The sequence below is a fragment of the Thalassophryne amazonica genome, chromosome 8 (assembly GCF_902500255.1).
Source record: "Thalassophryne amazonica chromosome 8, fThaAma1.1, whole genome shotgun sequence".
Taxonomy (NCBI): Eukaryota; Metazoa; Chordata; class Actinopteri; order Batrachoidiformes; family Batrachoididae; genus Thalassophryne; species Thalassophryne amazonica.
This window is the reverse complement of record NC_047110.1, coordinates 57,784,374-57,798,029: the sequence shown is the minus strand read 5'-3', so window position 1 is coordinate 57,798,029 and position 13,656 is coordinate 57,784,374. Positions and strand designations below refer to the sequence as shown.

Sequence of the window (13,656 nt, the reverse complement as noted above, 5' to 3'; positions counted from 1 at the left end):
TACTAAAAGTAGGCTTTACAGGTTTTCTATGTCAACAACATTTTATTGAGTCTTAAAGTAAATAAATATGAAACTGGTCACTGGATCCTTAAACTCTGGACATAATAAACTCTACATGGTGGATTCTTGATCTCTGGCCATAAATAGAAATAAACAAAATCTGTAGTTTTTGTCAAAACATTTCCTTTCAGACATTATTGGCATGAATGTCTTTCCATACATCTGAGCTGAGCTCAGCTGGCTGTGCTGCACGTCAGGATGTAATTCATAAAGAATGCAGGACATCTCACTTTGGGAGGAAAAACAAATTTCATCAATAAGATTCTTTTATTTGTTTTTAAATCTTTAAATGGCCTTGCCCCGCCCTACCTCTCTAAGCTGCTTCATTGTTACGCCCTGCTCGCCACCTCCAGTCAGGTGATCAGCTCCTCCTGGAGGTGTCGAGGTGCAAGCGTATGCTCAGAGGGGACCGAGCTTTTTGTGTTGTGGCTCCAAAGATGTGGAACGAGTTACCGCTCCACATCAGGCTTGCTTGCCTCTACTGGTGGTTGGCTCTCACTGCGGTATTGTATCACTTCCTGTTCCGGAGCACAGCGGTGTTTTGCTGTATCTGTTAGCTGTTTAATCTGCGCAGTTAGATTGATCTAGTTACCTAGATAAGGATTTGTTTCACAGTGTAATCTTCACGTGCCTTAACTAAAGCACTCCCTCTGCTGAATCACCTCTAAATTATTTACACATTATTCACTTTGTGTGTCTTTAGGAATCCGCTAGCTTAGCGCAGCTACTAGCTCTTAGCCGGTTTAGCATGGTGGCTTCTTCTGTCTCTCCTGCACTTTTCTGCTCTGGGTGTGAAATGTTTAGTTATTCCTCGGCCTCCTTTAGCAGTAATGGTACTTGTAATAAGTGTAGCTTATTCGTAGCTTTGGAGGCCAGGCTGGGCGAATTGGAGACTCGGCTCCGCACCTTGGAAAATTCTACAGCTAGCCAGGCCCCTCTAGTCGGTGCGGACCAAGGTAGCTTAGCCGCCGTTAATTTCCCTCTGGCAGATCCTGAGCAGCCGGGAAAACAGGCCGACTGGGTGACTGTGAGGAGGAAGCGTAGTTCTAAACAGAAACCCCGTGTACACTGCCAACCGGTTCACATTTCTAACGGTTTTTCCCCACTCGACGACACACCCGCCGAGGATCAAACTCTGGTTATTGGTGACTCTGTTTTGAGAAATGTGAAGTTAGCAACACCAGCAACCATAGTCAATTGTCTTCCGGGGGCCAGAGCAGGCGACATTGAAGGAAATTTGAAACTGCTGGCTAAGGCTAAGCGTAAATTTGGTAAGACTGTAATTCACATCGGCAGTAATGACACCCGGTTACGCCAATCGGAGGTCACTAAAATTAACATTGAATCGGTGTGTAACTTTGCAAAAACAATGTCGGACTCTGTAGTTTTCTCTGGGCCACTCCCCAGTCAGACCGGGAGTGACATGTTTAGCCGCATGTTCTCCTTGAATTGCTGGCTGTCTGAGTGGTGTCCAAAAAATGAGGTGGGCTTCATAGATAATTGGCAAAGCTTCTGGGGAAAACCTGGTCTTGTTAGGAGAGACGGCATCCATCCCACTTTGGATGGAGCAGCTCTCATTTCTAGAAATCTGGCCAATTTTCTTAAATCCTCCAAACCGTGACTATCCAGGGTTGGGACCAGGAAGCAGAGTTGTAGTCTTACACACCTCTCTGCAGCTTCTCTCCCCCTGCCATCCCCTCATTACCCCATCCCCGTAGAGACGGTGCCTGCTCCCAGACCACCAATAACCAGCAAAAATCTATTTAAGCATAAAAATTCAAAAAGAAAAAATAATATAGCACCTTCAACTGCACCACAGACTAAAACAGTTAAATGTGGTCTATTAAACATTAGGTCTCTCTCTTCTAAGTCCCTGTTAGTAAATGATATAATAATTGATCAACATATTGATTTATTCTGCCTTACAGAAACCTGGTTACAGCAGGATGAATATTTTAGTTTAAATGAGTCAACACCCCCGAGTCACACTAACTGCCAGAATGCTCGTAGCACGGGCCGAGGCGGAGGATTAGCAGCAATCTTCCATTCCAGCTTATGAATTAATCAAAAACCCAGACAGAGCTTTAATTCATTTGAAAGCTTGACTCTTAGTCTTGTCCATCCAAATTGGAAGTCCCAAAAACCAGTTTTATTTGTTATTATCTATCGTTCACCTGGTCGTTACTGTGAGTTTCTCTGTGAATTTTCAGACCTTTTGCCTGACTTAGTGCTTAGCTCAGATAAGATAATTATAGTAGGTGATTTTAACATCCACACAGATGCTGAGAATGACAGCCTCAACACTGCATTTAATCTATTATTAGACTCAATTGGCTTTGCTCAAAATGTAAATGAGTCCACCCACCACTTTAATCATATCTTAGATCTTGTTCTGACTTATGGTATGGAAATTGAAGACTTAACAGTATTCCCTGAAAACTCCCTTCTGTCTGATCATTTCTTAATAACATTTACATTTACTCTGATGGACTACCCAGTAGTGGGGAATAAGTTTCATTACACTAGAAGTCTTTCAGAAAGCGCTGTAACTAGGTTTAAGGATATGATTCCTTCTTTATATTCTCTAATGCCATATACCAACACAGTGCAGAGTAGCTACATAAACTCTGTAAGTGAGATAGAGTATCTCGTCAATAGTTTTACATCCTCATTGAAGACAACTTTGGATGCTGTAGCTCCTCTGAAAAAGAGAGCTTTAAATCAGAAGTGCCTGACTCCGTGGTATAACTCACAAACTCGCAGCTTAAAGCAGATAACCCGTAAGTTGGAGAGGAAATGGCGTCTCACTAATTTAGAAGATCTTCACTTAGCCTGGAAAAAGAGTCTGTTGCTCTATAAAAAAGCCCTCCGTAAAGCTAGGACATCTTACTACTCATCACTAATTGGAGAAAATAAGAACCCCAGGTTTCTTTTCAGCACTGTAGCCAGGCTGACAAAGAGTCGGAGCCGAGTATTCCTTTAACTTTAACTAGTAATGACTTCATGACTTTCTTTGCTATTAAAATTTTAACTATTAGAGAAAAAATTACTCATAACCATCCCAAAGACGTATCGTTATCTTTGGCTGCTTTCAGTGATGCCGGTATTTGGTTAGACTCTTTCTCTCAGATTGTTCTATCTGAGTTATTTTCATTAGTTACTTCATCCAAACCAACAACATGTCTATTAGACCCCATTCCTACCAGGCTGCTCAAGGAAGCCCTACCATTATTTAATGCTTCGATCTTAAATATGATCAATCTATCTTTATTAGTTGGCTATGTACCACAGGCTTTAAGGTGGCAGTAATTAAACCATTACTTAAAAAGCCATCACTTGACCCAGCTATCTTAGCTAATTATAGGCCAATCTCCTACCTTCCTTTTCTCTCAAAAATTCTTGAAAGGGTAGTTGTAAAACAGCTAACTGATCATCTGCAGAGGAATGGTCTACTTGAAGAGTTTCAGTCAGGTTTTAGAATTCATCATAGTACAGAAACAGCATTAGTGAAGGTTACAAATGATCTTCTTATGGCCTCAGACAGTGGACTCATCTCTGTGCTTGTTCTGTTAGACCTCAGTGCTGCTTTTGATACTGTTGACCATAAAATTTTATTACAGAGATTAGAGCATGCCATAGGTATTAAAGACACTGCGCTGCGATGGTCTGAATCATATTTATCTAATAGATTACAATTTGTTCATGTAAATGGGGAATCTTCTTCACAGACTAAGGTTAATTATGGAGTTCCACAAGGTTCTGTGCTAGGACCAATTTTATTCACTTTATACATGCTTCCCTTAAGCAGTATTATTAGACGGCATTGCTTAAATTTTCATTGTTACGCAGATGATACCCAGCTTTATCTATCCATGAAGCCAGAGGACACACACCAATTAGCTAAACTGCAGGATTGTCTTACAGACATAAAGACATGGATGACCTCTAATTTTCTGCTTTTAAACTCAGATAAAACTGAAGTTATTGTACTTGGCCCCACAAATCTTAGAAACATGGTGTCTAACCAGATCCTTACTGTGGATGGCATTACCCTGACCTCTAGTAATACTGTGAGAAATCTTGGAGTCATTTTTGATCAGGATATGTCATTCAAAGCGCATATTAAACAAATATGTAGGACTGCTTTTTTGCATTTATGCAATATCTCTAAAATTAGAAAGGTCTTGTCTCAGAGTGATGCTGAAAAACTAATTCATGCATTTATTTCCTCTAGGCTGGACTATTGTAATTCATTATTATCAGGTTGTCCTAAAAGTTCCCTGAAAAGCCTTCAGTTAATTCAAAATGCTGCAGCTAGAGTACTAATGGGGACTAGAAGGAGAGAGCATATCTCACCCATATTGGCCTCTCTTCATTGGCTTCCTGTTAATTCTAGAATAGAATTTAAAATTCTTCTTCTTACTTATAAGGTTTTGAATAATCAGGTCCCATCTTATCTTAGGGACCTCATAGTACCATATCACCCCAATAGAGCGCTTCGCTCTCAGACTGCAGGCTTACTTGTAGTTCCTAGGGTTTGTAAGAGCAGAATGGGAGGCAGAGCCCTCAGCTTTCAGGCTCCTCTCCTGTGGAACCAGCTCCCAATTCACATCAGGGAGACAGACACCCTCTCTACTTTTAAGATTAGGCTTAAAACTTTCCTTTTTGCTAAAGCTTATAGTTTTGGCTGGATCAGGTGACCCTGAACCATCCCTTAGTTATGCTGCTATAGACTTAGACTGCTGGGGGGTTCCCATGATGCACTGAGTGTTTCTTTCTCTTTTTGCTCTGTATGCACCACTCTGCATTTAATCATTAGTGATTGATCTCTGCTCCCCTCCACAGCATGTCTTTTTCCTGGTTCTCTCCCTCAGCCCCAACCAGTCCCAGCAGAAGACTGCCCCTCCCTGAGCCTGGTTCTGCTGGAGGTTTCTTCCTGTTAAAAGGGAGTTTTTCCTTCCCACTGTTGCCAAGTGCTTGCTCACAGGGGGTCGTTTTGACCGTTGGGGTTTTTACATAATTATTGTATGGCCTTGCCTTACAATATAAAGCGCCTTGGGGCAACTGTTTGTTGTGATTTGGTGCTATATAAATAAAATTTGTTGATTGATCAGGCAGGCCTCTTCACTTTCTGTTTTTAAAACTAATCTTAAAACCCACTTTTATGCACTGGCTTTTAACCCAGAATGAGATTCTCGATCTGTTTTGGCTGTTTTAACTGCATTTTACTTGTTTTAGTTAAATTTTTTTTTTTTTTTTTGTACTTTGTGGTTTGTTACCTTTTATATGTCCCCTTGTGTACAGCACTTTGTTTCAGCTGTAGCTGATTTTTACAGTGCTTTATAAATAAAGTTGATTTGAATTGTATTTTATTGTCTGTATTACAGCGTTTGGAAAGAGGTGTTATTTTATTTAAAGCGGCGATTCGCTTTGAAGTTATTCATTCCAACCGGACTCCGTCTTCTGACTGTTTTACATGCACAAGAGTGGTATGGACTGAGGATAAGCAGTGATGTTTGCTCCCATGGTGGAGGTTTCACAGAGTAGGGATGGGTTTAATCCCTTGATTCTACCAGGTACCAGCCATGACATTACACAACGTCATGGCTGGGCTATGGGTTTGTTCCATCATGCACAGAACTTCAAACCCCACCGGCGGCATTTCAGGAGTGGAGCAATTGTTTACTTGTTTTGTTTTTTGTCATTCTTCCTTGATTTTTGTGGATCCACCTTGTGTTAGTCTTATACGTAGTTACATGGTTTCTTTTTTTTATTTCTATTGAGAATGACATAATGTTAAATTAGTGACATGAGCCTAAGAGCTTTATTTTGAAAATTGGCTGGATACGATGCCACTGGAGTGTTGATTTCCTGTCTGCTTTGATCTACGCTACAAACTGAAGCGCGTTCCCTCGAAAACAGGCTTGGTGCATATTCTCCGCAGAGCAGAGAGCCATTTCTGAGAAGTGCCTGAAATTCACCACAATACTGGAATTACAAGGTTTATCTAGACTGAATGTGACAATAGTAGAGCAGAGATCTGTAACAATTGTTAATTTCTGGATATTAATGATTTTCTGGAAATTTCTGATCATTCTTGCTGTTTTTACCCCATAACTACATAACATTCAGTCATAGATAGTCCAAACTATACCTTTTCGGAATATTTATGATCAGACAAATAATATGGTATAGCTTTCAATATGATTGGAGTGCCTTTTAATTTTGACCCCTATGTAATTGTTCAACTAACCCCTACCTGGCAGCCTATTGAAACTTCAAGTGGCCAATCGGTTTCTTTCAAAAGGGTAATGTCTAAGGAGTATTTGTGATGAATTTGAAAGATTCCTCTGTAAATATTCTGTTATCTGCTGCACTACAAGGTCCAGCAGCTGTGATGTGAAACAGCCTCATCTGGTGGAATTTAGGGTAAGAAAGCACCTTGTAATGCTCTCATATTTTCCAGATGATTCACTGGCGCAGGCTAATGATAACTAAAGGTGCCCTGACACGCACGACTTTGATCCATGCACTTGCACGCACATCGTCGTGATGATCTCCACCTGCTGTGTTCCCAACTGGATGCTGTGCTTTGTTCCACTGGATGCCACGTGTTGTGCACTGGACACTGCATATATAAAATAATTATTTTGCAGCGGATTAATCATTTTCTCTCCCAGTTGGCTGTTGAAATAATTATTTCGTAGACGATTAATCATTTTCTTTCCAAGTTGGTTGTTGCAAAAAACGCCTCTAATCACTTCCGGAATCACAGAGGACCGCTCCACCTGCTGCTTTTATCTCTCTCTCTCTCGCTCTCTCTCTCTCTCGCTCTCTCTCTCTCGTGCATGCACATTTAATGAGGTGGAGAACGCATTTGGAACTGTCTAAAAAGGTAATTATTTGTAATGTTTATATTGTAATAGCTTGGTAAAACAGTAGCATGTTCTTTCCTTTTCATGAGTATCTGTGAAAGTACGTTTGTGATAGATTTAACATCTCGTTATAATCGTTCAGACGAGCTGCGCTCTGATGCGGTCCGTTGATGCAGTCTGCTGATGCAATCACTCGCACTCACACACAGTGTTTTTTAATTGATTGTGCAATGTTCACTTGAAGTTCGAATAATTAACACTTGATGGAGATTTTGAACATTTCCAAATTTTCTTTGCGCATGTGCACGAAGCCATGCACAGTTTTATGGTTTACAGTGAGTTTACAATGAGTTTACAATGAGTTTACTCTCCTGCATGGCAGAGTGCGTGCAAGTGCGCGGATCAAAGTTGTGCAAGTGTCAGGACACCTTAAGTCTGGCCTACTGGCTAGCACTGTATAATCAAAATACATACCATAGGACACTTCATACTGATGTACTTTCTTTACCATTTGCACCATCACCCTTCATCCCCTTGTTGTAGCACCAATCTCCTCAATCTCATCAAACTATTTTGCCCACATAAATTCCTTCATGACCATTCAAGTGCATAGGTCATGATGCTGATTTCTGCGGGCAGTTTGGCACTTAAACAACAATGACCCACTGACCTTTTAAGACTACAATCACAGTATTCTGGAAAGTGTTACGAAACTGTCAAGTTACACACCTGGAGGCATCTTCACAGTCACATCAACAAAGCTAAACGTTCCCCAACAACAACCCTGTGAACAGCATAGAAACCATGTAGAAAGGCATCACAGCTCCTATTTAAGGACACAGTTTTTACATTTAGCTCAACAGTTCTTTAGTGTCATGGCTATGGCAGTGTATGGTGGTTATGACTTGGCAGTCAACAGTATGCATTTGATTCTTTGTGGTTGCTTCACGTTTTGCTCATTTTAAGGTTAGACTCTGTGTAGTGTCTCAGACTAATCAATAACATGGATTTTGTGTCTTCGCAGCTCAAGAGCATCTTTAACAATGGGAGGTTTAGGTAAGAAGTGACTACAAGCTTCTTACACAGATCTCAGGTCCATAACAGCTTGTGGATGATGCTGAGTTTGTACACCCACGCTGCATTTGATTGGCTTACATTTGAGATATGTGATGGATCATCATCATCATCAGGTAGAGAATTGACGGATTTTCAAATATACACGTGAAAACAGCACTATATTGACACTCAACTAGGGCTGAAACAATTACACGAGTAATTTGATTACAAAAAAAGGCTTTATTTCATTCCTGTCACCAAAGTCTTTTCCACTAAGTGGCCTGCTCAGTTCCAGTATCATTGTTACATACCAGCTGTTATTATCGACATGTCCAAAGGCCGCATCGACAAGTTAACATTCGTCACAGAGAGCAACAGCGGCACACGTGCTGAGTTTCACAAACATTACCTGCCTATTCCACAGGATACCGTTCTATTACAATCCGCTACGATCCAGAAAAGTGCAAAATCGGGATGAAACAGCTTTCTCCAGCATACCTCCTATCAGGCTGGCTTATAAAGTGTAGCCCTGGTAACTGGTTGGCTTATAAAGCGTATACCTCGTAACCTGATCGAAAATAAACGTGAAGCTGCGGCCAACTGCGTTCTTAGCCAGAACCACACCAAATGGTGCTTTAGATAGATAGATAGATAGATAGATAGATAGATAGATAGATAGATAGATAGATAGATAGATAGATAGATAGATAGATAGATAGATAGATAGATAGATAGATAGATAGATAGATAGATAGATAGATAGATAGATAGATAGATAGATAGATAGATAGATAGATAGATAGATAGATAGATAGATAGATAGATAGATAGATTTTATTATCATTGTCTTTACAACGAGATTTCTTCTCTTTGCTTCAGATTTTTACCCCAATGGGACACAATCAAACACGTATCAAGCTGTACTCATGAGGATTACCTCGTTTAAAGAACATGATCAAAGCTGTCAAGACTACGAACACCCGGAAGTGACTTGTCAAATAAAAACTTTGAACAGCTTGAAAATTTCACCCCGATTTCAAAACTGGTGCCGATGATGGCCGTAGCTACTGCATATACCAAGTTTGTTCAAGATTTACAAAAGATGGATCAAGGACTTACTGAAATGCTTCAAAATGCACCCCGATTTGCTATTCAAGATTAAAGGGGGAGGAACGGCGCTCTGTGGAATAGGGGTATTACAAGCTTTGCTTTTCTTTCAAACGCTGCATCCTCTGGCTGTGACACAGCCAGTTAGCATGGCTGCAGCGAGTAGCTAAAAACAGAGCCACACACCCGTGAGGAGTTAAAAATGAATACTAATGCTTTGCTCTTTTTAAAAAACACAAACCTAATACCCCATCACACGAGAGGTCGAATGAGCCTGAATGCCGACCGGATGAAAATTCAACCTTTATTCGGGCAAAGCTATCTCAATGCATTCCAAACAGTTGGGCTCAATCACACGGCCAGCCCGAATGTAGAACATATGCACCCAACTCTCGAGGTGTGTTTGAGGTGGAAAAAGCTCGAAAGGTGATCAAAGTGCAGTCTGACTGCATTCTAAGCATTCAAAATGGCAACTCAACAGCATTCATAACATTCTGATCATGTTCGAGGGAACCTCAAAATGGCCCAGGCATGCCAAATCCTGCTGGCATGTCCCAATTGTGCTCCAAATGAGCTGGACTTCACTCCGGTGCATCCCATTCTGGGTGCCCAAAGGAAATATAGTAATGTGCAAACTCAGTGGCTCTCAATCATTATGTGCACCAGATGTGAACATTGCGCAATCACACCAAAAACACAGTGTGTCACTGCGAGTCAAAGCATCGCAAAGGTGCACGTGTGGCTGAAGAGGCTGTTACATGCATGATGAGCATGATATTACAGATATATTGAAATCTCCACTTATGGGTTAGATAATGTACTGCAATAATACGTTTGACATGCCTGTAGCATCCCAGTCAAATGCGCTGCGGGCAGTGTCACAGAGCTGTGCTGTGAGCTGTCATGTTAGCTGAATGACCAGCTGCACTGTGAGTTGTCATGTCAGCTGGATGATCAGCTGTGCCATGTGGGAACACATAACAGCTGATCACACCGCTGTGTGTGTGTGAGGCTGAATCAAATAATCGCTCAGCTGCGTGTGTGTGTGCTTATATTAGCTGATTGCTTTGCTGCACATGCGTGAGACCGTCTGGACAGCTATCCGCTAAACAGCTGATTTCCTGGTGGGTAAGAGAGAGGGGAGCATGCAATGGGGGCATTGCAGTCGCTCTGTGATGCGTTAATGTCAGGACCTGCCTTACCTCTCCTCTGGTTTCTGTATTTTATCCAACACATGGACTCATGTATATAATACAGGGTCCCCTGATCATGGGTTTACTACAATGCTGGTGGCTATTACCGGTAAAAACGGCTGTGGGTGGGCATGTCTGTGATCTAATATCCGTAATAATCTGATCATATGCATCACATACACTACAGTGATGCGATAGTCAGGGGACCCTGGTTTACATGTAATCACTCCATGGGCTAGATGTCATTCGAAATCCAGCTGTGAGACACAGCAGGTCTTCAAAAGAGCGGACCACATTGCTCGCTCTACCACTCCCCTTCCCTTGCTTGTCTTCCATCCAGACCTCAGGTTGCGATCGGACTGCACACGTACGGCTATCGAGGTGCATTCTGCCAGTATTGTGAGGTTTTGTGCTGTGTTCTGGCCGCATTCAACCTGCGTATTCATGCTGTGTTCCGGCTACAGTTGACCTGGATTCAGGAGCTGTTACATGCCAAATGTGCGCAAATCATTTGAGGTGGCTTCGGCACACATTCTTGGTATTTGAATGGCCCTGATTCAGCCTCATTCGTGCTCATTCAATACTTTTGTAGTAGCTTAAATTCACCCATTTTGGCAGCAGCGGTACACGACTTTCTGTTGCTCTCAGCTAACACCACTAACAGCACTAACAGCTAGCAGCGCGTGCAGCCGGTGTTCTGTCAAATTGTGCATCTCACTGCATAAATCGACAGTTCCGCGTCCCAACAATATTGTGCATGCAGCACAGCCTCACTTTTTTTTGTGCTCCCATCACGAAATGATTCAAATTTTCATGACAGGTTTTTTTTTAACTCACTATGACTAACTCTACTCCTAGCCCCAACCCTAACCATAACCACCCCCGACCCCCCCCCCCCACTTCACTTTTAATATTGTGCAGCCATCACAGAATGAATTAGAGTGAATTTGTGCTGCTGTGATGAAAATGAGGCGCTTTTCATGACAATATCACGAACCAATAGATTAATGTATATTTTGTGCTGCTGAATCATGACATGCCGTGAGACTGGGTTGTGCACATGCGTGTGTATGTGCACTTGCGCAGAGGACAGGAATGACATTCGACAGGAATGACATCTCTTCAGAACACTGGTAAGGGCGTGGAGTAATACGTCCAAATGTGAAACGGTTGAATATTTTGCCACCATTACCCCGATATTATACGGTCTGAAATTTCACACAATTAACCAATCAGATTTGCGAAAAAAAAATGCAGTTGGATTAGAATAATATTTATTCGGTGTACACACATTGCTGACTTGCTTTTGTCTTGTGCTGCTTCTTTCTCTTTCCAAATTTCTCGTGCAAACTGCATTTTATGTTCCTCTCTTATAGCTGACCTATTTCCCTTAGTTCAATGCATGCTTGTTGCTGTGAGATTTGACATTTGTTTGTGCTTGTGTGTGTGTCTCCGGTGCCTTCGGGAGGTCATTGCTCCTGATCCAACATGTTATTTTATTGCATCACTTGTGCAAGCAGCCACCCTCTCCCACTCCACGCATCCTTGCACAGTGAGAGGCAATTATCTCACATTACAGGGAATTGGACCCCAAAAAAAAAGGCTCCTCCTACTCTGCCTTAAAAACAACAACAATCCACCTCCTCCCCTGCTTGCTCCTCCTCGACATCAGCAGGTGTGATTCTCTTCGAACATGAAGATGAAGATGGTAAGTAGCACCGCCTCTTTTTGCTCCGCAGACTCGTCACATCGGGGAGGATAGTCGGGTGTGTGTTTGTGGGCAGGAGAAATCACGCCCCAAAAACACGTGGGAGAGACCACTCAAAGGTGCCTCCTTTGTAGCAGCTTGATGCTGCGCGAGCGGGTGTCTCTCCGTGCGAACGCAAAGCGCATCGTGCACGTTTCCGCACAAGCTGTTGAACACCTGTGCACTTGGCTTTTGTTCCTGCAAGAGCCCTTGACCTTGTGTTGTGCTGTCCTTAATTGTAAATGTCAAAAATAGGAGGAGGTGGAGGAGTATGTGTGTGTGTGCGTGTGTGTGTGTGCGCGCGCGCGCGCAAATGCACACAATAAAGTGTCTGTCTACACCTGGACAGCACGTGATCGCGCACGCACGGGATTGTTAAAGCGCGGGTTGAACCACCAGCATCCTCCTCGGAGACAATTAACTGCATTGATATTACATAATGACAGCAGCCCACACTTTTCTCCGGCGTCCCCGAGATCAGGCTGCTCTCCTCCTCTCCGGGATCGAAACACCTTCAAACCTTCGCAAACGCTGCCGGTTCTTGACACAGTCTTACCTTTGCCGTTGTCCTCCTCTCTGTTCAGATACATGGCTGTGACTTCACTCCGAGGAGGAGATGGCGTTGCTGGGATCTCCGTGATTTGCACACTTTACTCCTCCTGCGATCAGCCTCAACTCCGCCGATGTGCCTCGTAGTAATCGCTGCTTATTGTTTTGTTGCTCCTCCACAGCCTCTCCTCCTTCCGGAGACTAAGCAGTCTCTCTCTCTCTCTCTCTCTGTCTGTCTCTCGCTCTCTGTCTCTCGCTCTCTTTCTCCCGCTCTCTCTCTCACTCAGACGACAAAGCGTGACTTTTGGAGCAGCATTCAAAAGTCTGCTTCTTCTACGCACATCGTCTTAATTATGAGGATCAAGTGTGTCAAACTCAAGACCCGCGGGCCACACATGGCCCTCACAACTGTGGATTTGGCCCACAGACCAAATTAGATAGTTCATACCCCAATAAAAACTGAAATGTTGCAGCCTGGGCACCAAATGTATCTGATAGAGGTGGGCGGATCAATACTGGTAAGTCCCTTTGGCTGCTCCCTTGTTTGCACTTGGGGTCGCCACAGCAAATCCAAGGTGCATCTGCATGTTGAACTGGCATAGGTTTTACGCCGGATGCCCTTCCTGACGCAACTCCACATTACATGGAGAAATGTGGCATGTGTGGGATTTGAACCCAGAAGCTTCTGCACTGAAACCAAGCGCATTAACCACTTGGCCACCACCGGGCGGATCGATACTAATATCGATAATTAGAGGTGGGCAGATCGATCCTAATATCGATAATATCGATACCAACGCTGGTATTGATATTGAATGATCCTCGTGTAAAAAGATCGATACTCAAGCTTTTTTTCTCCCACACACACTGACTGCTGCGCACACAGATTCATCAAAGTCTACTCTCTGTCTGTAAGAGCAGCGCTGCGCTGTGTCACACAACACGGAGCAGCGCACCCTTGTATTGTGGTTTGTCAGCCCTCTACCTCAGGAGATTTTGTTTTAAGTTGTGTTGAGTGATATTTTTTAAACAAAAATGTTGATTATGATAATAAAGCATTTTGTTGTCA

General features: G+C 42.7%; 1 protein-coding gene across 2 annotated transcripts in view; it reads right to left on the bottom strand.

The window, feature by feature from the left end:
* The window catches only part of syt7a (synaptotagmin VIIa), a 325,957-nt gene extending 313,102 nt beyond the window's left edge, over positions 1-12,855 (bottom strand). Inside the window, exon 1 of one of the 2 annotated variants that reach the window (XM_034176363.1) lies at positions 12,595-12,855. In XM_034176363.1, the coding sequence (XP_034032254.1) occupies positions 12,595-12,628 (34 nt within the window). In that variant the 5' untranslated portion in view covers positions 12,629-12,855. The remainder of the gene's footprint in view (positions 1-12,594) is intronic. The other variant, XM_034176362.1, reaches the window with a different exon arrangement.
* Positions 12,856-13,656: the final 801 nt, after the last annotated feature.